Source organism: Melanotaenia boesemani, chromosome 8 (assembly GCF_017639745.1).
Source record: "Melanotaenia boesemani isolate fMelBoe1 chromosome 8, fMelBoe1.pri, whole genome shotgun sequence".
NCBI classification, from domain to species: domain Eukaryota; kingdom Metazoa; phylum Chordata; class Actinopteri; order Atheriniformes; family Melanotaeniidae; genus Melanotaenia; species Melanotaenia boesemani.
Window position 1 is genome coordinate 3,499,489 of NC_055689.1, and position 24,841 is coordinate 3,524,329.

General features: G+C 39.5%; 2 protein-coding genes and 1 pseudogene across 3 annotated transcripts; 2 read left to right on the forward strand and 1 right to left on the reverse strand.

Moving 5' to 3' along the window:
- Positions 1-1,072: 1,072 nt before the first annotated feature.
- Positions 1,073-15,515, forward strand: LOC121644307 (annotated as a pseudogene).
- On the forward strand, positions 1,397-3,748 carry LOC121643798 (THAP domain-containing protein 1-like). 2 transcript variants are annotated; one of them, XM_041991346.1, is made up of 2 exons: positions 1,397-1,644; positions 2,088-3,748. In XM_041991346.1, exons 1-2 carry the CDS (start codon positions 1,467-1,469, stop codon positions 2,981-2,983), a joined length of 1,074 nt encoding a protein of 357 aa, XP_041847280.1. In that variant the 5' UTR covers positions 1,397-1,466; the 3' UTR covers positions 2,984-3,748. The 2 variants fall into 2 exon arrangements, with proteins under 2 accessions (XP_041847280.1, XP_041847279.1); XM_041991345.1 differs by having other exon boundaries at positions 1,400-1,644; positions 2,043-3,748.
- Positions 15,516-17,488: 1,973 nt separating the features above from the next.
- On the reverse strand, positions 17,489-18,862 carry LOC121643810. The gene is made up of 5 exons (XM_041991363.1): positions 18,677-18,862; positions 18,501-18,596; positions 18,105-18,249; positions 17,889-18,034; positions 17,489-17,741 (listed from the first exon to the last, which is right to left on the reverse strand). The coding sequence occupies exons 1-5, from the start codon at positions 18,709-18,711 to the stop codon at positions 17,504-17,506; spliced, it is 660 nt and encodes a 219-aa protein (XP_041847297.1). The 5' UTR covers positions 18,712-18,862; the 3' UTR covers positions 17,489-17,503.
- Positions 18,863-24,841: the final 5,979 nt, after the last annotated feature.

The following is a 24,841-nucleotide window of genomic DNA, read 5'->3' on the forward strand; positions in this document are numbered from 1 at the left end:
TCGTCACTCTGCGACAAACTAAAAGCTTAACTGCTCTGTGGACAAGCTAAGATGTACAATTTCCTTCTATTGTTGAGAAAAGAAAAGGACATGCAGAGAACTTCCTGCCTGAATGTAGTGTTGACAGGGCTGCTGCCACAACAACAAACGAAACGGCAGAAATTTTACAGCAAATTTTTAAAAAACAAAAAGTCAATACAGTCACCTCAGCTATTTGTGTTTACTTTGCTTACTTTAATACAGAATCTAATTATATTTTATGTTAAGTTTCTTCTCTTTCATTGAACTCAGTGGTTCTCCTGCAAATTTTGCCTTTTTTCACACCAGTAAATCAATATGCAGTAGATTTTCTAATTTTCTTAGTATATTTTACAAAGAGGAAGATCACTTGAAGTCGACAGAAGCTAGCTAAAAGCAGATTTAAAAATAAATAAATAAATAAACTGATAGTGAATAAATGTCCAACCCAAAGTGTGTTTTGCCAATCCCCTGAAAGAAGTTTACACCCAACTCCAGAATATAAACTGGATTTTTTTTTCTCCTTGGAAACAATAAATAAACAAATAAATAAATAAAAACGAGAGAGAGAATTAAAACTAATAAACTGGTGAATTACAGAATAAACACAGACGTAATTTTATAATAATATAACGGCACCGGCTCGAAAAACTGGAACTTTTGCATCTGTTCAAAGAACGGAAGCTTAATTCACTTCTGCCTTCAAACCTAAATCCCGAGAACTAGCGAAAAGTAAAACAAAGAAAACAAACAAAAACCCAATGCTACTCTGTTGACAATTCAGTTAAACCCAATTATATATAGCACTTCAACTATTTAAAATCAAACTAATCTATTTATTTTACGAGCTTTGCGTCTGATAACTCACCTCTTCAGTGAATGTATTTTATTTTGATAAGTCATCCAAGAGGAAGTAAGTGTTGTGTCCGAGCTTCCGCAGCCGTTGGTGCGGCGGACTGTCTCAGTTTGGGGCGCAATTTTACTATCGAGCAACATTTAATAAGGAAAATTCTCCTCTACAAAGAAAAAAAGTTAAATTGAAATATCAGGATAAATGAAATAATATAGTTAAGCTGTAAACGTTTAGCTTAGCAGCTTGTTAGCTTAAAAGTTTATTATGATTCCGCTGCTGTTCATCATGAACAAATGTGAGGTCTTCAACATCTTCATGACAGTATTTGGACTTTTTCTGTCTGGTAAGTAAACAAAAGCTTTTAAATGTATTTATTTAAAAAAAAAATCACGGCATCTTTTTGTAAATAAACTAAATTACGTGCTGGGATGAAATGAAACTGCAAATTTAAATGTTGATTCTTTTGATGCCTATATAGACGATTTGCACGTTGCGTCACTTCCGCACATGCGCGTTGATGCTGGACGGCGGAAGTGCGGGAATTTCAATGGAAGACGTCTTATAGGGAATGTTGTTTACCTAATAAAAAGTAAAAATGGTAATTTCGTGTTGTGCTGTGGGCTGCACCAACAGACAAGGCCACAAGCCAGGGATTTCCTTTTACAGGATTCCTAAAAATCCAGAGCGAAGACGCCAGTGGATCGCAGCTATAAATCGTAAAAGTTGGGAACCAACTGCTCTGTCAAGACTATGCAGCGAACATTTTTTAAATGGTGAGTTTAGTGTGTATATACTTGTTTCTAAATCACATTTATGATAGAGACCGTAAAAAACGACAATGCTAAGTTGGTATATGTGCAATTAATTACATGTAGATAGCCCACCTTTAGCCTAGCCAACTACTTATGCTAGTTACTTACTGCTAACTTCATGAGCTACCACTTATCACAGTGCACACATTAAACAACATGTTCCACCACTGCATATTCAAATTTTCATTGTGTTAAAATATAAAATATTGTGGTAATAACTATAGAGTAACTGGATGAACCCTATCAGTGAGCTTTCAGGAGATACTGTGGGTATACACTAAGAGAGAACAGCTTGATATGGCCAGTGCAATGATCTGGAGAGCAGCTGACAAATAACTATCTATGATCTCTTATTCCAGGTCAGAAAAGTGACAATCCTTTGTCTCCAAATTATGTGCCAACAGTTTTTGCACACACCAAGTCACCACAGAAGAGAAAAGCAATTACCAATCTTAATAATTTTCAGCGGAGGGAAGCAATGAAGAAGAGGAAGAGGCAGGAGGGAGAACACAGGCAAGCAGCAAAACAACTGTCTATGGACAAGGATACACTATCAATAGGCCTACAAGATGATGGCCATGAAGATGGGATTGCTGATGAAGATGCTGTCATTGGTGACTGCCAAGCCTCATTATCCAGCAGTGTGATGTGTCAGACTGAGATGTCATCTGAAGACATATCATCCTTACTTTTTGAGTGTCAGCAACTGCAGAAAGAGAACACTGAACTCAAGGAGAAAATCAGGTGTTTAGACCTGTTTGAACAAAACAGTTTTGAAAACAAAGATGAGAAGGTGAAGGCTCTGACTGGCTTGCCTAATTTTCAGGTGCTGATGGCAGTTTTCAGTTTTATGAAGCCATCACTCAGTAACATGTCAAATTTGACATGCTTTCAGCAACTGATGTTGACATTCCTTAAACTTAAACTTAATGTGTCATTTACATTTTTGTCATATTTAATTGGGGCACACACATCTACAGTTTCTAAAGTTTTTAGAAATGTTATTAATATTTTAAATGAACGACTTGTGCCTGTTTCTGTGGTATGGCCTGAGCGTGAAAATGTGCAGATCTCCCTGCCAATGTGCTTTCGTAAGTCTTTTAAAAGATGCATGGCAATCATTGACTGTTTTGAGATAAATACTGAAAAACCAAAGGATTTAAAGGCAAGAGCACAAACATACTCACAATATAAGTCACATAACACTATGAAGTACCTAATTGGCATTACACCTCAAGGGGTGATATCTTTTATATCTAAGGGCTGGGTGGGCGGACAACTGACTGGCATATCACTGTGAACAGTGGTTTTTTGGACAAACTCCTCCCAGGAGACTTGATCCTGGCTGACAGGGGTTTTACCATTCAGGATCAGGTGGGGCTATACTGTGCAAGGGTGGAAACACCAGCCTTTACACGAGGCAAAAAACAGCTGGGTGCTGTGGAACTTGAGGACTCACGAAAGCTGGCAGCTGTCCGCATACATGTGGAAAGAGTAATTGGCCAAGCTCGAAAAAAATGTAAGATGTTGCAGGGACCTGTGCCTATTACAGTCCTATTACATCCAAGGATGGTACAGACTACACCACTCTGGACAAAACAGTCAGAGTGGCATGTGCTCTTACCAATCTCTGTCCCTCAGTGGTGCCAGTTGATTGAATAATTTTAAGCCACAATATATAGAATGAAATCATCAGAGTGAAGAGTTCATATCACTCATTTTCTCTGGTTCTTAGGGATTTTACAACAACATTGTCATGTAATGATTTTTAAATCAGTTCATCTGATGCAAAAGATAGATACATGGTCATTTCATTTTCAGACCACAATGATATTTAACAGTGTCACACAGGCTGTACAGAGTACATGTTTACAAATCTATTAAAATAATTTCAAATGAAACAGATTGCTCTTATTTGTATTTATTTACACATCGTCAATGAAGATTCTCCATCATCCAGATCATTTTCATTCAAAAAGAGTTAAATCAAGGTGTCTGGACTTGTAAAGTATTTACACATCACAACATTAAACGGATGTATAAAATCTAAATTGATTCCTCCACAGAATAAAATAAATATAAACACATTTGATTGACAACTGCCACTGACAAGAACACATACTTAGTCATCTGTGGCCTGATGGATACTCTCTGATGTCTGACCATGTGGATAGGTATACTTTTTAGCTAACAACTCTGGCAAAATTCCTGACTTAAAAAAGGTTTCAACTTTTTGGTTTGCTTCTGTAAAAAGCTCAGCATCAGGCAAAATTCTCTGTAAGAAGCAGTCAGATGCAGACCAGACCATAAAATCACAATACTTCCTGTTAGTCACAAACAACTGGGCTTGCACTTGGTAGTAGTACTGGTGTTCCCTGTTAAGTTCATATCGGTCATCAATGTTCTGAATGTAGAAATGCTGGTTTTCAGCTGCACTGAGGACTCCAGTGTCTTTGGCACAGTGTGGGCACTTGATCTCCAAGACACCACTGCCACAACAGGTGCAGGAAACCAAGCCGTCTGGAGATGCTCCGAGGTGGGGACGTGAAGGGTCAATGTGCAGACCTGAGTCACAAACACTCAGGCCTTGATGCTGTTGTGAAGCTAAAGACTTGTATGTCTCTCTGGCATTTTGTTCGTGTTCACATCCCCAACTGACAAACAGGAAAAAAAACATGTTAATTCACTAAATCAGAAACAGAAGATGTCATTATATTTTTACAGTTACCCACTGATGAACACCTGTCCAACTAACTATTTTCTTTACTCTTTTGTGTCATTTGGAGTCACACATGCCTTGTAGCTACAGAAGAAAACCTGCATAAGTCGGGGTAACAGATCTGCCTTATCAGGGACTTGGATGGATTTGCAGGGTCTGTCCTGGCAGCTGCCTTGAACCTGGAGGCTGTCACCCTACCAGCTCTCATTTCGTACCAGAGCCTACACTTTCCCTGTTGTCGCGTTTCTTCCTCAATTTTTACTGCCTATAACATTCAAATAAAAATTAAATATGAAATGAATGACACTGCACATTGATATAAAGTGTGGTCATTTGGGATATAAACTGATGGGTGTACCTGTTCTGGTGTGATTTTCATGTCGTTGAAGACAGTGTCACATTTTTTCATGAGGTCAGGCTGGGACAGCTTTCAGTGCTCAGGACTGTATAACTCTGTCAGAGGCTGTGGTAGACCCAGAGATACCACTTTCGGTTTAAATTGATTACAGTACTGAGGTAGAATACGTAGGAGACCACTTTTCTCAGTCATCTTTTGGGATGCCTTGTCCAGGTCACTGTAGAATTGGTCTGTTTCTTCTTTGGTGGCTTTTTTTGCTGATCGACCAGAGGGGCTTTTTTCGCCCAAACATGAACGACGCTTTGCAGGATTTGAGAAATCAATTCCTGATCCTTCTTCAAACAGAGCTTTTCCTGTTCTCACAGAAGGATGTCCCCACTGTCTGGGCCCATCAGTGCAGCTTTTATCCTCCATGTGTTTAACTGCTGACTCTAAAGCATATAGCAAGGCTGTAATGTGGGAGCACACCTCACCCAGGCCTGCTTTGCAAGTACAGTGGCCGCATAAAACAGTCCCATCCTTCTTTACAGATACCCATGGCTTAAGTTGGGTTTCAGACGGTGATTGACTATGATGAACCTGTAATAACAGAAAAGCCATGATTATATTATGTTAGGTCTAGTATGACATAATTACAACATTCTGACAATAGTTTAATAAGTATGATCAGTAGATTGTTTCTGATGTGTTTGATCGTGTTTAATAATATTTCTGGGTCCGTGACATACAAGTATATTAAATTACAACTACATTTTGTTAGCCAATGTGTTGTGGATTGGTAACATTAGCTGATGTCTTACCTTTCCCATGATCAGGTAATTTCCGCCATTAGTGCAGTAGCACCGCGTCAATGTCACCCAGCCAGCAACGAAAAACTGATAAGCATCGAGGCTTTTATATGCCTTTAAATCGGCGCCGGTGTATGGCGAGATCCCATTTATCACATAGTGATACAGGTCATGAGGGGTAAAATCCGGAAGGCTAGCCGCTTTCACTAAATCTGTACCAGCCTCCGCTGACAAAAGATATGGATCAAAATTCAAACCTGCCACGGCCAACTTCTCAACGTATTGTTATTATGGACACCTTCAAGGTGACTCACAGCATCTGACAATGTGACCGACATCACAGAAATCCACTTTTGGTTGTGATTAATTGTCGTATTCACTGAATATCAACTCTTGCTAACGTTATCCTTGCGACTTCCCCGTTGTCTCTTGCCATCCACTATGGCGCGGTCACGTGATATTGTCACGTGTCTGCAAAACATCAATATATCATTTATATCTAGACACGATTTTGATGAAAAACATGCGTTTCTCCACGTCACTAAGCTAACTCATATGTTTAGTTATTAAAATAAAAACAAAACTGTCTCACAAGGAACACATGACCTTGATTATTTAAGACTTTAAAACAACAGTTAAATTTAAAACTAAATTATTTATTAGGATTTGCCATAGAATGTAAGTTAATGAAATGGAGTAGGATTACTTTTGCAATAACACATCAGTCGGGTAAAACTAACTTGTTGATGGTCTAAACCCAGCTCACATTCACCATTTGTGGGGGAACAATCCCAGTGGATGGTGGTGAAATACAACACCTGGAAAGAAAAAAAAAAACTTCTGAATTTTAAAAAGCAAGTAGGTACGATGTTGACCACTAATCAGTGAGGCTAGCTGGAAAGAAAAAGGCTTCAATTTAATAGGGAGCATAAAGACTGGACTCTGGATCAATGGAAGAAGGTGAGATGAGAGTATCAGGGTAAGAACAGTGGAGATAAGTGATGTAGCCATTATGCCTCTTGCACAGGCCTATGAAGGCAGTCTATGATCTGGGGTTGCTGCAGTTGGTCAGGTCTAAGTTCAGCAACATTATGTGTCCAAATACTGAGATCAGCTACCTGAATAAACTGAATGAGTTCCATCACTGGATTTTGTCATCCTGATGGAACAGCCATATTTTAACATGACACTGACAGGATTTATGAGACTCAGATTGTGAAGTGGTTCAGGAAGCATAAAACACCATTTTCTCACATGGATTGGCCTCCACAGTTCAGACCTGAACCTCATTGAGAATCTTTGGGATGTGCTGGAAAAGGCTTTGTGCAGTGGTTTGACTCTCCCATCATCAATACAAGATCTTGGTGGACACAGGATGGAAATAAATCTTGTGACATTGCAGAAGCTTATTGAAATAATGCCACAGGAAATTCTGCTGTGATCAAAGTTAAAGGGGTTCCAATGAAATATTAGTGTGTGTGACCTTTTTTTGGTGGCTACTTTTTATTTTTGACCTGGCAGTGAAAGCTGAAAAGGCACTTTACGTCTTCTGCTATATTTTATGCACCAACAGAAGGGGAATGTTTTCACTGTGTACATTATGTGCTGCTTTGTACTTGAGCTTCTGAAGTTTCCCCATCTAAAACGGTAAATTTATACAAGATATTTCTTTGAATTTAATTGTTTGTACTTGGGTAGCACCTTCTCTGCCCACACCAACAACATCACCTGTCATAGAGGAGGTACATAGATACATGGCCCTGGTGGCCCACCTGACAGACACCCAGGCAGATAGTCAGCAGTCTGCAACAAACCTTTTCTGACATCTCTGGAGCTCAACATTGCCAAGACCAAAGCGCTGTGGGGGCAGAGACAACTCTCTGTCACCTCTGTTCACACCTCTCAGATCCAGGGCCAACAAGTGGAGCAGGTTCAGGTTTTTTAAATATCTTGAAAGTGAAGCTGACACCTTTTCTTCAAACAACAAGCTGACACAGTTTACGAAGAAGCCCAGTAGCACCTCATCCTCTTCAGGAAAATCAGAGCTTTCTGCGTCAGCAAGGATGTTTTAACTCTGGTGTACAAATCACTGATTGAATCCATACTCACCTTCAACATTTCCTCCTGGTTCAGCCACCTCACCAAACATTAAAAACTCAACCGTGTTATCAGTCAGGACAGTAAAGTAATCAACTAACCCCAAATACCTGTCTGAATTGTACAGCTACTCTCTGACCAGGTAAGCCACCTTAATCATTGAGGACCCCTCCAACCCACTCTACACCTCCTTTCAGTTGCTACCTTCAGGCAGACAAAATGAAGTCCCACTGGCCCAGAAAGTTGCCTACATAAAAATCTCATTCCCTCTGCCATATCTATCCTGAACAAGATCAAATAGGCATACCGTCAGCTGCTTTTTCTTCCTTTTATCCTTATTTTTGTGTTTTAAATGGCTTGAAACATTTCTTTTAAATGTTTTGTTTGTTTTAAAATAATTTAAATGTGAACTTTTGAGCCTGTCAAAGAAGAATTTCTGTCACCATTTGGGACAGACAATAAAGTTTATTTATCTTGGTGGGGCAGTCAGATTTTAAGGAGTAGCCCGTGCCCCACCCCATCTTTGACCCCACCCTTGACCAGTGTAAAAAAGGTAAAAAGACAAAATTGTTATCTGACAACAGGTTTATAAATCTTAAGGATGGATGGATAAATAAAAGCATAATGTGCTAGAATTTTAAAGCAGAATCCTGTCTTTGTTAAGTGTGTGAACATAAACTTCAGTTATATATGATGGCAATTCATTTTCACTTAATCTGTAATCGTTCATAGGTTTTTAAGCAAACGGCACACAAGCTCCCTTGTTCATGAAGACTTGGCTCTATGTGGGCTTGAGTTGTATCAATAGGTAAACTTACCTAGTTTTCCTTTACAGTGTGAACACAGTCATTAATGTTAAAGTTAATTTTGACACAATGGAAATTCCGTAATGTCTGGAGGTAAAAATGAACCTTTACGAATAAGACTTACAGACCCAGATATGTTCATAAAATCTTCTAAAAGATGCTAAGTGTCATTGCAGTCTCTCATAAGGGTGTTAATAAAATTAATCCCATCGTCACCAAGGGATTAGTGTCTGCAGTGAGGATAAAACCTTAAAAGATCTGTGCACAGTTGAACTGTATTGCACCAAACTCCACTATGTGATGAAAAAAATTCCTTTACTGCTACTGGAAATAACTTGGTATTGAATGTTGTGAATATGATGCCCATTTTTAATGTTTCATTTGTAGATATGTGCGCTCTGTGTTTAGCTTCCGTGAAAACAAACAGTATCAATACAGCCCTTTTCACACCACCTATTTCAGGTTGTGCATCAGTATCTTGTAATGCAGTTCGTCAAATGTTTTTAAAAAAGAGATCAGTGGCTAAGCGGCAACATCTAGGGATGTTTAAGTTGTCCAAATCTTTTTGTTGCACAAATTATGTGTGAAAACAGGAGGATTCTTCTCCAAGAAGCTTGCCCAGCGTTCTGGTTGATGTCAGTATTAATTTAAACTGGAGGATGGAGCTGGAGAGTAAACCATGAAACCTGATTGGACCAAAAAGCTAATCTTTTAGGGCTAGGGTCAAACTGTGGATTCATTTTTAAAACAACCATCAGCATTAAAATCAGAGTTATGATGTCATGAGGACTTTTGGGAAAATAAAAAGTATGAACTCAGTTTTGCGTAGGAGGCTGCTTCTTTTTAACGGGAGTCTGAGAACCAGGTACTTTCAAGACAGCTGGCCTCTAATATGCATAAATATTAAAACCAAATACGACTCGTGACAATGACCTTAGACATTACCTGTAGTTTAGAACAATTTTGAGCCATACTAAATTAACCTCGTAGTCTATAGAATATTTGGGTGGATGAGTATCATATTTCATTTATTTTCTATCATAAATGTGTTTGCAGCTGATTATATCTCCAGACCTGAGCTATTCTTATCATCTGACTGTTTAATACACAAAAATAAATCTAGGACGGAATCTGAATGAAATAACAAGTTTGCACGGGTTTCTGAGTTAATGAATTAAGTTCGTATCCAATGCTTCAGACTGGAGGCAGCAAAAAAAAATAAAATAAAAAAATAAAAAAAAAATAAATAAAAAAAGACTGGAGGCAGCATCAAATGCCTTTTTATCACAAAGTGTGTGAAACATCATTTTGAATTTTGTCTGAGTTGATGAAGGAAAAAAGTTGCTGTGCTGTTATTGGAGGAGACTTTCCAGCTTCCTCTCATGTCAGGAAACTGATCAGTCTTCCCGTTTCCTTCAATGTGGTCATCTAACCTTATGGGAAGTTCAAACAATGGCATTCCACTGTAGCCGGCTGCAAATAGAAATTGTTTGTTGGTGGCAGGGCTTAAACATGTTTGTTGTACGTCTTCTTTTGCCACTTACATGAACTCGGAGGTGGTGAGGCATTGTCCTGAGGCTCAGTGTTTGGGTGTGGTTAACATATAAAGAAAATACTGTATCTTCCTATATTTACATTGCAATCTCTCATCCATAAAGGAATTAGCTCAAATCCTACACATTTCCTGTAGTAACATATACACTTAGAAACTATTTGAAGTCTGTATTATTTCTATTTTCTCCTCAGGTTCCAGAGTCCAGACAGAGGAGATGCCTCCCCGTATAGTCCACCACCCATCTGATGTGGTGGTGAGAGTTGGGAATCCTGCCACACTCTCCTGCCGAGTGGACGGCGTCCCAAAACCAAGCATTGACTGGCTGCATAATGGTCATCCTCTGGAGACGGGGAAAGGAGACGGGCAGCTGCAACCCATGGTTCTGTCAGAGGGGAGCCTCTTCTTTCTCAGCGTGGGGGGGAGGCAGGTGGGGCCAGTCACATGAAGGCGTCTACGCTTGTGTTGCCAGGAACAGTGTCGGCAAGGCCGTCAGTCGCAGTGCATCACTGTTTATCGCAGGTGAGACTCAGGCGTGGGTGAACTTCTGGATGGTAAAGCTGTGATTAACCTCTGAACATAGTTTTCTCAAAGCACAAAAAGAGCCGTTTGCCTGACTACTGGAAAAACATCTCTGAGGATCTTATTTCCCTGTTCCATTTAATGAATTTTTCTTATAGATTTAACTTTGAAAAAGAAAATAAATTAGATTTTTGCTGTATGAAGCCACTTTCTTGTGTTTCATGGTCTATTTTATTTAAATCCAGTCTTTTAATGCAGCTTCTGAAAGTATCCCCTCCTCATGTTTTGTTGCATTATAACCTACAACTTAAACTTTATCTGCTAAAATATGTTTGATTTTGTGATTTAGGTTACTGTTACACTTCAGTTATGATACTTAACAAGTATTTAAACGTTTGCATCCAGTGACACACCTTTTGTGGATATAAAAAGTTCAGTAACGGCATCCTCTAACTCCTCTCCACTGTCTAGTCTCCTGAAGCTCTGCTGGGGAACGCAGGGATTAATCTAGAACACAAACTAAACCAAGAACGTTACTCATAACTGTGGTGAAATGGCACACAGGTTTGGTTAAGCACACAGTAGCAATTATGTTAATGTCAGAGTACTTTCAAGGAAGATAAATTACAGTACAGATGCATAAACAATTACTGTACTGTATAACTAAAACTAGCCATACAGATCATAAAAGAAAACATGATTTTTCATTATATACCATATGTGCATATGGACAGGAAGGAAGAATTGTACCATTATATGTTTACAGAGCTAAAGAAGAATGATAGAAGTTGAATGCAACTGTTCTTATTTTTCGCACACACTCAAAATAAAACAGAAGTCATCCTGGTGTCAGCGGTTTAACTGCCCGTCTTTGTGGCTGGTAATTAAATGGCATCACAAGGAAATTTAGTTGGCTTTTATGGTGCAAGCTGCATAAGAGGCTGTGCAGAGTTGTACCTTAGTTTAAAGGAAATTAGATCTATACATGACAGGAAAGGTTGATACCAAAGCGAGAGAGCAGACAGTCAGCTGCAGGTGTGTTTGATGTTTTGCAACATGTAAGTCATACATGTTTTTTATAAATGTGTCAGAGAATAAAAACAAACAACAGGGTGTACTTCAACCTGGCTGACGGTTTGACAGGCACCCAGACAGAAATCTTTGGCACCAGATATTCACCCCTCCGGATCAGACCATACCCTGTAGCTCTGATTCAGACTGTTACTGTGTTTCTTTGCAGTTTTACAGGAAGAGTTCGTTGTGCAGCCCAGTGATGTGGTGGTAGCAGAGGGCGACGTTGCCGTCTTAAACTGTGCTCCTCCAATGGGACACCCAGAACCTAATGTCATCTGGAAGAAAGATGGTCTGCCCATCAACAGCCCTGACCATCACTACACTGTAAGCCCTCCCTTATGATCACCTTATTGAGCCCTTTAAGACTTGTACCTGATTAAAGTTAGTTTAATCTATGTTATGATGCAGTGGAACATGCTGTGTTGCAACAAGAGGAACAAAAAGTCAGCTGGGGCTAATTTCATAGCAGAAAGAAATAACAGAAAGGTCAACTAACCTACAAGGTTGTTTATTCTAGCAGCTTCAGCCCGGTGGTGTTTACACTTCATCGTAATTGACAGGCCTGTCCATGACCTCCTAGGACAGCGGCTCCAGCCTGATTTAGAGATAACCCGGTTCATTTAAAAAGATGGAAATCTTAAAATGAAAGCCGGACTCAACACAAAGCTCTTAAAAGTCTTTTCTTGTAGTTCAGCAACATTTCATTAGTCATCTCTGGCATCCTCCAGCAAACCACAGCTGAGTGTCATACAGTCAGAGAGGTCACACCCAGTGGTGCATTTGAGACTTCAGGAAATAATAGTGACATTTCACCTAAGCTACACTACACATAGAGACCAGTCCAAAATATTTCTAAAAGAAAAAGACTCATAATTAGAGACCCATTATTACTAACATGTTTCACATTTCAGAATAAATACCCGAGTACTGAGAGCCACTTAAGAAAGCATCTCAAGTCAAACTAAACTAAAAATAAAACCAAGCAAAAGCATTTCTAACCAGCTCAACTCATCTTTGTTAAGTATCGGTGTCACGAGTGAAAGTGCAGAGACATCATGGATGGCAGAGGAAAAATCTTTTTCAGCTGGCAATTTTAGTAACGCATGAGGTGGCTGAGGTCATAAATAAACCACATGTTGGTAAAACTGCAGTGATGTTATTTTCTACTACTGTTACATACTAATTATATTTGACTGCTGTCTTGTATTAAAACATAATTTGCCTATTATTTAACCCTCAGAGGTCTATGATCAGATCACTTTCCAAAGCGCCATCATGATAAAAAGCTGCAGTAACTTCAATCAGAAGCGCAGACTTTAAACTTTCTCCTAATTTTTATTATATTTTTATGTTGATGTAAAACCAGATATATGATCGTTGAAACTTGATAACACAAAAATACTTATTGTATTAGAGTGTAGATGAATAACCAGATTTTTATTTTTTGTCATTTCATTATGGAAAAAAGCGGTTGAATCAGCTGATCCTACTTTGATAAAGTTCTGTGACTTTTTTAATTATCAGATCATTCAGGTGAAGGTGAAGAAAAAAAACAGATGGTAAACAATTTTGATTTGGTATTTAAAGGAAAAATCAAAAGTATTTGACGACCAAAATAGGCTCAGACCCGTGAGGGTTAAGCATAAAGAACAACTTGTCTTTTCCCCACATCATTGTGTTTACATACCTGCTTTTACAACAAACTCTAACACGCTACACCTGCTGCTCAAAGCCAGAAATAAAGACATGCTCCTGATAAACCTCTTGTTAACTGTGGGACCTATTTCTTCTCTCTCTCTGGTATGCATTGTGTTTGTGCTGCAGGAGCTGAAAGGGAAGCTTATCGTCGCTCCTGCAGAGAAGAACCACTCAGGTGCTTATGTCTGCGTGGCCAAAAACATCGTGGGGGTGAGAGAGAGCAGGGCGGCTCGACTCTCTGTGCTGGGTGAGACAACATTCACACTGTTTTAACAACAAGTTTCACTGCCCCGACAAGACATGCACAACAGCTCCCAGATATCATACAGGCTTATGCAGAGTTTCTGTTTTTTTTATATTGTGGTAAAGTGATCTTACGTAAGACGATGCGATGAAAACAAATAATGGGTTGGTATACAGTATAACTATGCTTACATATTACTCAGAGAAGGGAATGGGAAAAAAAAAGTCGTTTCCATTGTATTTGCTTTTGTTTTACTGCAGCCAAGCCCATTTTAGTGCTGAAACCAGAAAATGTTTCAGTCAGAACGGGAGAGTCGGCCTACTTCTACTGCCAAGCTAAAGGTGACCCTCCACCTGCTGTGGTCTGGAGCAGAGAGCAGGGGTCGCTGCCCAACGGCAGGCAGAGTGATGCATGAAATATGTCTCCTTTCAGATTGATCTTACTTGATTTAAGACTGTGGGAGTTAATTGTTTTACTTAGCTGCAATCAGTCTAACAATGCACTTTTAAAAGGGCAATAGGATTGTTAAAGGAGCTAAGTCTATTGCAGAGCACTGAGAATGTTTGACTCGATGGTGGTTGACGAGCCTTGTCGCTGTCATTAAACCAATAATAAATGTCCACTTCTAATTGCTATGCAGACCTTTTCTATTTATTCTGCAATCATGCATTTCAGGACAGACAATACAGTTTTGTTAACTCGCGCCACTGCGGTCAAAAACCTTTTTGCCCTTCCGGGTCAAAACACCTGCTAACGTAATGACGTCTTCCTCTTATATACCCTTGTCTATTACCTTTCCAGGTAACAATACAGTGCCCCCTACTGGGTACATCTACAATATTTGGCTCCTATAAGGATACTTCAATACTTCACTGATTAAATAGAAATCCCTGTATGCACAGGACTTCATGCTGCCATCAGTAAATATCCTCAGCAACCTCATATACTGTAATCACAGATGTACTCCCAGTCTGGTGCTTCCCATACATGTGGGACCCCCCTGAGCTGAAGAAATTCATTGTCTGGATAAAATATATATTCTCAGACATCTTTTATGTTCTACGAAAAACTGAAATAGTTCAGTAGTTGAGAACTGATACATTTACAAGATGATGTGATATTTGATTGGAATTAGCAGTTTGTTCTCTTTTGTTGTTTTCTGTATGCGTTCAGGTATCTTATAAACCTGGACCAGACCCTTCAGATCCATTATGTGACAGCAGAGGATGCTGGGAGGTACACCTGCACTGCGGAGAATGACGTTGGTGTGGTCACTGCTAGCGCACAGCTTCTAGTTGAAGGTAAAATTACGTTCAAAGGAGTTTTTGTAAAACAGTTTTCTTCTTAGCTGACAGTGCACTGTCAGTTTTTTGCTAATCTTAGACATATCCAAAACTCCAAATGTTATATTTGTTTTACATAAAAAAGTGAATAATTAGTAAATAAGTCATTCAAACAAACTGTCATTTAAAGGGGTAAAAATAGACGAGGGTCACCAGAGAGGGCAAAATTAAGTTGTGTATGAGTTGGGTTATGGGATTTGTTCCAGACGTATGTATGGAGGATATCTCATAGGATCTGTCACAGGTACGAATGCGGAGAATATGACGTAGGATCTGCGAGAGATGTGTATACGGAGAATATCATACACTAGGATTTCTTAAAGTTGTGTATATGGAGGGTATACAATGCTAGGATCTATCACAGATGTGTATCCGCGGCATATCCTATACTAGGATTTGCTATAGATGTGTATACAGAGGGTATCCTATAATAGGATCTGTTACAGACCGATCTCCCCTTATATCCCTGGAAACAGTCAGGATATGCCGCGGATACGGAGACTTGTATCCTCTTGGATCTCTCCGGATCTTAGGTCTTTTTGTCCAGTGAAAGTCTACATGTATTTTCTAGTGTTAGGATCAGTTACTTTGAGTGACTGCGTCAGTTTCTCCTTTTGCAGATTTCCATTAGCACAGCGAACTAAAACAAAGATATATAAGAACTTCATGTCTTTAAGTGTTCTGTTTATTGCTGTATGTGTTGCTCCTGAATCTTACAGGAAAGTTACTGGCTGGCCTGAAACCAACAATGTTATTTGTGGGTCCTTATTTGCTGTAAGAAGTTTAAAATCTTCTTCTTCTACTTTCCTCAGCCCTTCATCACTTCCTTTGTCTTCCTTCACTTGCTGCTTGCTCTAAACCATGACAATCTCATAACCAGTGTCCCAAATTTCCACAAGTGTAACACCTTTGTCCTGCTCCAGTCTTTCTCTTGCTGTTTTGCCATCCACCCTGTCCTCTCTGTCCTCCTTTTGTAGAAACCATCATCATATCTGGTTGTATTACTCCTTTTACATTGGTTAAACTCAATCACATCTAATCAAATAGAACTAAGGATGGAGGACATTATTCTATTATTATCATTGAGACATGGCATGGCCCATGGCTCAGTATTGCTCAATATTTTTTTATGTTTTGGGGGGAGGAAATATTTCCCCTCAGGTCATTTATAGATGTCATCCTGCTGTGTACAGCCTTTTTCTGTCCACATTTTCTTGGGGATGCTTGTTGCATTTCTTTTAGCACTTGTAGGTTGATTGTTGTTTCTAAGAGCATTTTTCTTAGAAACAACAAATAGGAAGTTGTTTTGGAAGTTTTATTGCCAATAATAAATTTGCATGATGGACCAGCTTCCCAGTAGATGTCATCATTCCTCTATTTTTCCATTGTTGTACAAAAACATGGATAGTGGAAAAGCATATTGGCTGTCAGTATAGATGGTCACTGTTTGTCCTTTTGCTAATTTACAGGCTTCAGTTAAAGCTACTGGTCCTAATTTGTCTCCGTAAGACTGCAACAATACTGAAGTCATGTGTCCATCTTTAGAGTCAACAGTCTGAATAAACTTTTTTTTTGTAGTCTGGAAGAGCCAGTACTGTGCTACCAGTCAGAACAGGTTTGAGATGCGTAAAGGCTTCTTCAGCTTCTGGAGTCCATTTTAATTTAAATGTCATTGCTTTGGGTTCATCATAGATAAGAGCAGTCAGTGGCTTATTGAGTTCAGCATAATGAAAACAACACCTGTTTTTTAGTAGCCGGCTGTGGAGCTTTTAAGACGGCTTGTTTCCTTTCAAGGCCAATGTGTTTGTCTTCAGCACTTAGAATGTGGCCTAAATATTTTACCTCTTCTTTCCACAATTTAGGTTTAAACAACATAACCAGTGAGCACATAAAACAGATTGAAGGTAAAAGACCAGAAGAGAGTAAACCAACTACATACAAAGTTATACATAAAGTTTGTTCAAACTGTGCCTGCATTGACGTAACGAGTGAAACTCTGTGTGTGATAAGGTGGAATGTAAGTCACAATGATTTCATTCAAACGTTATTCACACTTTATTTTCCTCTTTTTTGTGCAAGTCAGTGTCTCACATGTGCAGTTAAAACGTTTGATGTTTTGAATTGAGTGTGCAGAACAATCTGATATTTCCAGCTTTTAGAATTTTTCTTACCATTTATTTAATTCAGTCTTTTTCATTTAACAAAAAATGTAATAAAAACAAACAAAAAAAAAACATAACACACATATATAAAAGTATGTGTGCGTATATATACATACATACATACATATATAAATATTGGTATATTCCCACGAATCCAAGTCTCCCCACAAAAGACTACCCCGGACCCACCCCGAGGGCGGCAGAGGAAGGCCCCAGCCAGAGCCCCCGCAGTCACAGGGCACAGGAAACGGTTATGAAAAGACGCCATTGCCCTCACCTTCCCCGCTCGTGACTGTCTGTGTGTTTACAATTAAAAGTGAGGGGAGTAACCACGCTGTGCCAGGAGCGAGGCCGCTCCATTTTCTGCCACTTCTCTGGAGTCGGGTCGCGGGAGCAGCTGCCTCCAAAATTTCAAAAGAATGTTTCCAAACCTTTGTTGAATCTATGCCACGAAGAATTAAGGCAGTTCTGGAGGAAAGAGGGGGTCCAACCCGGTACTAGAAGGTGGACCTGATAAAGTGGACAGTCGGTGTGTGTTCATGATGTTAAACTCACCAGTAAAGACAGAATTTGGGGTGGGATCAGCTGGGTTAAAATGTTTGTAGAGGATTCCAACCAGAGCAACGATCACCACAGGGTAGACATTCAGAATGTTTCTGGTCCAGCGGTCCAGAACCCAGTTTTCTAGAATGAACCTGAACAAAGAGACACAGCAAAGCAAACATCAAAGGACTGAAGAAAAGAATTTGCTGCAATTTCTTAAAATGTCCTAAAAGAAAGAAATCCCAAACAATGACAGAGGGGTCAGAGTAATGATGTAAAGTAATAACAGCAAAGCTTACCATCCCACCACCTCTGCAAACAGGATACACAGACACGCCGTGGCCGCCGTGCTCTTCTCAACCCCCCACAGATGAAGAACCACACAGAAGTTGATCAGAGAGGCAATAGATGTCCATGTAGCATAGACCGTCAATCCGTTCTGGACCTGATACAACCACACAGCATGCTGTTATTCAGACGGGACAAAGTTCATGTTTGACCGCACACCAACCTACCAGAATCCTGAGACAGGCCAGAGTTTTACGGTGATACGTCTGCAACCACATCCCATAATAATCTGTTGCGAAGCAACAGAAGAACAAAGCACCATAGTTGGAAATCACAATGCAGATCAACACAACCAGAGCGGCCAGCATCAACCTGAAAACCAGAGAAAACATTAGGATAAAGATACAAAGATTTTGAGTTACTGCTGTGTATGTTTATTTTTATTATTTATTTTTCCTCAAACAAAAACAGTAAAACACAATTACACATTTCATGTTAACTGTCTTCCCTGCCTCCCCTCCAGATACAGAATGTTAGTGTGATGTTTCTCATTTTACTCCAGGTCACCAGTAATCTGTCCAGTTTACCAGTCAGTGTTCCCTGTGCAGAAGCAAAGGACTTACTCCCTATCCCACAGCAGGAGCCAAGTCATGTTGGTGGTCATGCTGAGCAGCCAGCAGAAATAGAAGGCGTACGGCAGCAGACACTGAGCCCAGGATCTATTCACAGAAACAGCTATCAGTTTCATCCTGCAGGATGCTGCAGTTCAGATTTAGCATGACTGTTAAAGCTGACTTACCCTCTGCAGACAAATGAAGTGATGAAAATGACCATCAGGGTCAGCCAGGTGTAGATAACACCCCAGATAGAGAAGGTCCAACCAGCTGGAGTGATATCCGTCTCATACCGGGCTGAGACATTACCGGTACTGGAGTGGAAAGGACCTAGGAGTCAGAAATATTCAGCATTATTGACACCCAGCGCTGAGCTAGTTAGCATGTCGTGGGTCTGACCCAGCGGCACGACAGAGTCTGCTCTGTTCTTTTCTCTAGATGCTTCTGTTGCATTTCCAGTCTAGTCTGGTGTCTAGCTCAGGGGTGTGCAACCTGTGGCTCCGGAGCCACAAGTGGTTCTCTGGACCTTCCACAACGGCTCTTAATACATGGCTAATAATGTTAAAGAATTAAATATAGATATAATAAAGAAATGCAGGTTTTTAGCAATTTTTCTTTTTTTTCACAGAATATTTGCAATAGATTTCTACAGCATGACACTAAAAGTACCAGTCATTTATTTTTTTCTGTTTTTCTTGTCATTAGGTTGGAAACTATGGACTTCATTTATTTTTACATAATTTTTCACAAATATCTACATCCCATAAAAGAAAGTTTCATGTTTTTCTTTATTTTAAAACCTAATAATAAAAATAAAAATGTGGTTGAAAATAAATTTCCTATAGTAGATAAAATGATAAGTTGTCTTGTTTCAAAAGGTCTCTTAAGCTTTATTTCGCTGGGCTGAGGGAAAAATCGCTCTTTGGATTGTAAAGGTTGCAGACCCCCGGTCTAGCTGAACTTCGAGGTACTTGTTTTCCTCCACCTCTTGTTACCACTATGTTACAAAATAATATCATCAGCTCTAGATTTCATTTTAAACCCAAGCAGAAACAATAATATAATCAAAATAAAAAAAGACAATTGATGTTAATGTTTGTGTGGGGGCTATACCTATACAAATATACATACCTGTCTGTGATAGGCCAGTATTTCCTCTATCATGTTTTATAAGGAAGCCTAAAGATAAGGAACATGTACATATATGTAGCTGTACCTCTCACCTAAGTGAAGCACCCAAAGGGGATTCTGTGCCTCTCATTAGCCACAAAGAATTTCTGAGCAATTTGACTCCTATTTAGTTTGTCCAGTTTATCTTTGTGGATATGACCGCACCACCGTTGGGCCAACACTGTGCCATTGTGCTTCGGAGCCAGGTTTTTAACCTCTGAAGACCAGTGAAGTTTCTTTCAGCCTCAGCGGAGGAGGCAGGTACAGTAAGAAGTAATCACACAAGTATTTGTACTTGTTCAAAGACACCCCTCACTTCTGTTGACATACCTCGCAGGATGATAGCAGCCTGACTGCTTGACTGGAAGTCATACTTGGACTTGAACATTTTGCACTTGAAGAGAAGGTCTGGACACTTCTGAGTATTGCAGCAAAACATCATTATCTGTCACTCCTGTTAAGAGTACTTTTTTGAGTTTCCTTATCATCAGCAGTCCTTCATTTTTTAAACGTTCTGTTAATTGCAACTCACAGTGTCCAGAACCTTGAAAACTTCTGTTCTGAAGTAGTTGACTGAGGAAGGAGGTACATGAGCAACAGCCTCACCAGCCAGGTGTTTGGGAGGGTTTCAAACCCGAATTTTAGTTGGAGACAGGTTGAGGTTTTCATGCATTTCTGATGCTTTGGTGTTGATACTTTGAAATCTCAGGTGATTTTTTTTTCAGCTATGCTCTCTTTGATGCGCGTGACAGCAGCAAGCATACCATCAACTGTCTGTGAACGACTCTGAAGAGACTTACTGAGGCACTCCAGTTCCTCTGTAACCTCCAAGGCAAGCAGAAGACCAAGAACCACATTGCCCTTTTGTAATTTTTCAAGCAAGCCATTTGCTTTGCAGACTGAATCTGACTTACCAGATGCCATTTCCTCTAAAGCTAACAACACAGGCTGATACTGGTTCAGTAGTGAACAAATGACACCTGTACGTACAGTAGGGCTGCTCGATTATGGGAAAAATGATAATCATTATTATTTTATTTTGATTGAAATTGAGATCACGATTATTCAACACAATTAGAGAAAGAGAGCGGGCGAGCGGGGTTGGTGGTGGGGTGTGTGTGTTGTGTGAAGCTTGTCTGTGGTAATACAGACTAGTTTCTTTCCACCAGGTCCCTGTAGCTCTTGTTTGTCTCAGACCAGTAGCTACGTTCTGCCCAGTGTGATCTGGAAAAACCTTAGTCTGGAGACATTTTGTTTTCACGTCGAAATGAATAAACATTAATATACGGCTTTATGGTGCGGCTTGACCACAGGTCTGCAGCGGTGGCAAAACACTGGACTGTAGCGACGTTCGTCACAACACCCTCATCATCCAGGGCAGGGAGAGATACTCCACTAACACGGAGACGAGATGGCCATGATGCCGTTTGTCCAACGTGTTGATGAGTTTCTTAAATCCCAAGTTGTTCACTGTGTTAACTGAGAAAAAGTTCTGTTTGTTTATAATGTTTATCTCTCTGTGTCTCTGGATTATTTAGTCTCGACTCAGAAAAATTGAACATTTTTCTATTTTCTTGTGTCGGGTCACAAGCCCCCGTGAACGAGCGCATCAGTTCACTTGCGGGAATGTCACCTGTCACTTGGCTGGAGGATGGCAGCGATTTTCGCCTCGTCACGCAAGTTTGATAGAAAATGATGGAGAAGGAGCGACTTCGCCTCCCGTGTGTCCAGCCCATAACTGGTGAAATGTTTGCAACGCGTGCTGAATAAAACTAAAGCAGTCGGGGCTGTGGGAGGAGTCTGCAGCAGAGCGCTGCAATGTCTGCTGTGCTCGATTTGCAACTGAAAACAGCACAAGAGGAAACTACGAAGGACAAAAATAATCGGATCCTTTCATTTTTATGATTGTTGAAAACAATCGTAATCGCGATTAAAATTCAATTAATTTCCCAGCCCTAACGTACAGTCCACCTTGTGGGATATAAGGGTCTGATGAACTGTGCTGGCCCACACTCTCTCTTGTTTTGCAATATCCTGAAAAATGGACTTCAGTTTCATTAACTGGCCAAACAGTCCCAGTTCATGAGCCCACTGCAAAGAGTCAGGGACAACAGAAGAGGCTGTGTAGGCATGTTGTGTGATTAGGTTCACACAATGGGCCCCTCAATGTACATAAGGAGCCAGAGGTTGATGCTTCCTGATAGCAGCCTGTGCCCCTGCCATGTTTGCAGCACCATCATAGGCTTGCCCTCTCAACCCAGTGATTGACAAATTCAGATGGAGCAGTACATCCATAATAACCTTTGCAAGGTGATCTCCTGTGCTCAGACACTTCATACGTGCCAACAAATTCTTCATCATGATCAACGTATCTCTCACACACTGCCTCCTGCTCTTTTCCTGACACGTCTTGTGTTCCATCCATAATCACAGAAAACTGTAGTCGCGGAAGTGACCTGACATTATCTGCAATTTCAAGAATTATTGAGTGGCTCAATAAATTCCGGATCTCATTTTGAACTTGGGGACATGTACAATCAATTTGGAACTCAACCATTTCAATAGCTGTGCAAAATTTCCTTCACTGTCATCATGCCCTCTTAGAGCTAGACGCTGCCTCGTGAAGAACTGCACAGCACGGACTGTTTCTAACAGACAGATCCGTGCCTCCTCTTGCTGTGATGCCTGTACATTAGACAGTTGCACAGCTACTGATCTGGTCTCGTAGATTTGCATTGTTAAAGCTATTTTGTTACATTCTGATCGAGCATGTAATGCAAACCTTTCATGGCCTTTCTTCCAGTTTTAAAACCAGTGGAAATGAATGTATTCTCTCTGTTTTTTGCAAGCTGTGATGTTTTCTTTTCAAATGCTTTGCGACAGTAAAAGCACAATGCTCCTTCAACACCTGGGATGAAATGAAGCCAAGGGAAGTCCTGATACCATTGTTCCTGAAATCTTAGTTTTGTCTGCCAATCTCTGAGACACGATGGTCTTAGGATCTGGCTGATGTGGTTTTAAAGTGTCCACAGAAGGTCCATGCTGTGCTGTATCTCTGTCTGAAGCCTCTCCCTGCCTGTCAGTGCTGCAGCCTGGTCTCTCCCCTGACACATGACCTGTGCTGCCTGCTGCAACATAGACAAAAACATTAGTATAAATAAGAGTAGTTCTGAAATAGCAGTGCAAATGCTCATCTTAGAGTCACTCTTACCCTAAATATATTTCCTTAGCCAGTTATAATTTCTCCTGCAATAATATAAACATTCATTAATTCTCTGTGCTGTCCATTACAGGTTGCGGGTAAGCTGGAGCCTATCCCAGCATTGAACAGGTAAGAGGCAGGTACACTCTGGACAGGTCACCAGTCCAATATAAACACGCAAAGCAAATTTATAAATAGATTTAAGAATAGTAGTGGTGACATAGCTGTGGAAACTAATCACAAAGTCAGTCATGTTATCCATACTTTTTCTCAGCTAGTTATATTCTTTTCTCACCTGGGACCCTGCATAATCATCCCTGTTATCCTCTGGGCCACCGTCTTCTCTCTCACCCTGCTCTTTCTATTGTGGAAATAAATATAAAAAAATATGTGGAAAGCAACATTTTGAACTAGAATTAGGAATACAGTAGTAGTAGTGAAACTGTTGTCAAATTTAACCTCAAAATCTCTTTTAATGCTACCGATATTTTCTCTCAGCCATTATTCTACGGACTTTAGTTATAATTTCTCTTCACCTGCTGTGAAGACCTTTCATCCCTGCTGTTGACCTCTGGCCCACTTTCTCCTCCCTCACTCTGCTCTTTCTATTGTTATTTATTTATTATTTAAAAATATGTGCAAAACAACAGTGAGCACAAGTTCTGTGCAGATTGAGGGTTGGGTTTATTCCTAAAAGGTAGATTAGCCAAAAATTCAAGCAAGGGTATTGTTTATTTTATTTCTTATTTAATATTGAGCAATATTATTTGCATAGAAGTAAAGAGAACTCATCCAATTAATTACTTGAGTAAGAGTAAAAATGTAGTGAAAATGTAGTAAATTTAGTGAAAAAACTGAAGTATTGTGTAGCCTAACGTCTGATTTATTCATCAAATAACACTAATGTAATCATTCTTTTAAAATAATAATCAGTAATCAGCAAATTCATGTACTTTAAACTTTAGTTACCACTAAATAAATTAAATCTTTATAAATATAACAGTAAAAGGAACACAAATACATTTATATTCTTATTTTCTACCTAGAAGTGAGTAATCTTAGAGTAGCCAAAACAGTAACGTTACTTGAGTAAGAGCAGCCTGTTGTTACTTTAGAATAATATTACTTAAGTAAAAGTAAAGATTGTTTTACAACAAAACAACTCTCAAGAGTACAATTTATCCAAAAAGTTATTAAAGTAAATGTCAGAGAGTAGATACTACCACCTCTACCTTAACTAGCTAGCTTAGTTAACTAAACTGACATCTATCCGTCATCTTTTAAAGTCCTCATAATATAATATATAATATACAATATAGAACGTCTCTGTTTTAGCTAAACAGTATCTTCATCCAACAGCATTACTCATCTTTCACCGTTTGTTTGGAAGGAACTTTCTAAAGTTTTATGCCTCTTGACTGGTTTGCTGAACTTGTCTGAAGAAGTGAATCACACCAAAGACAGCCCGTCTCTGTTCACACACGGTGTTTGTTTGCCGCCTTAGCTTTAAAATGTGTTTCTACAAAATTTAATTAAGCGGTTGTAATGGCTGTAAAAAGTGCGGGGGACAGAGGACAGAGATGCGGGTACACGGGGGACGCTACGCCCATGGGATATGATACCATTAGGTTATGATACATCTTAATCTATCGATAGCCTTTCTCCCTTAAAGGAAAAATCATGATTGCACAGTGTGTATTAATATCTCTATTACAAGGACAATATAAATTCACGAATGAAACTAATTTACTACGAATTTAAATGCCTATTAAATTTTGAGCAAATCATATATGAAAAAGATTAAATTAAATCTTTTAAAAATGATAAAATTAGATTACAATTAAATTTAAGATTTCACATCAAATTTGATTGCCTAAAGCTCTGAGGTGTATTAAAATTCAAGAAGTATATTATCCAATAACTTTGAATGGCAGATATTGAAGTATCGACTCCAGAGTATTGATACACTCACCCCTAA

Excerpts from the sequence above, each read along its gene's own strand:
- LOC121643798 (XM_041991345.1), top strand. The coding sequence starts at position 1,467 with ATGGTAATTTCGTGTTGTGCTGTGGGCTGCACCAACAGACAAGGCCAC. Across the intron at positions 1,645-2,042 it reads CAGCGAACATTTTTTAAATG|GTCAGAAAAGTGACAATCCT; the intron begins GTGAGTTTAGTG and ends CTCTTATTCCAG.
- LOC121643810 (XM_041991363.1), bottom strand. The coding sequence starts at position 18,711 with ATGGTCATTTTCATCACTTCATTTGTCTGCAGAGG. Across the intron at positions 18,597-18,676 it reads ACTTCATTTGTCTGCAGAGG|ATCCTGGGCTCAGTGTCTGC; the intron begins GTAAGTCAGCTT and ends TTCTGTGAATAG. Across the intron at positions 18,250-18,500 it reads CTCCTGCTGTGGGATAGGGA|GTTGATGCTGGCCGCTCTGG; the intron begins GTAAGTCCTTTG and ends TCTGGTTTTCAG.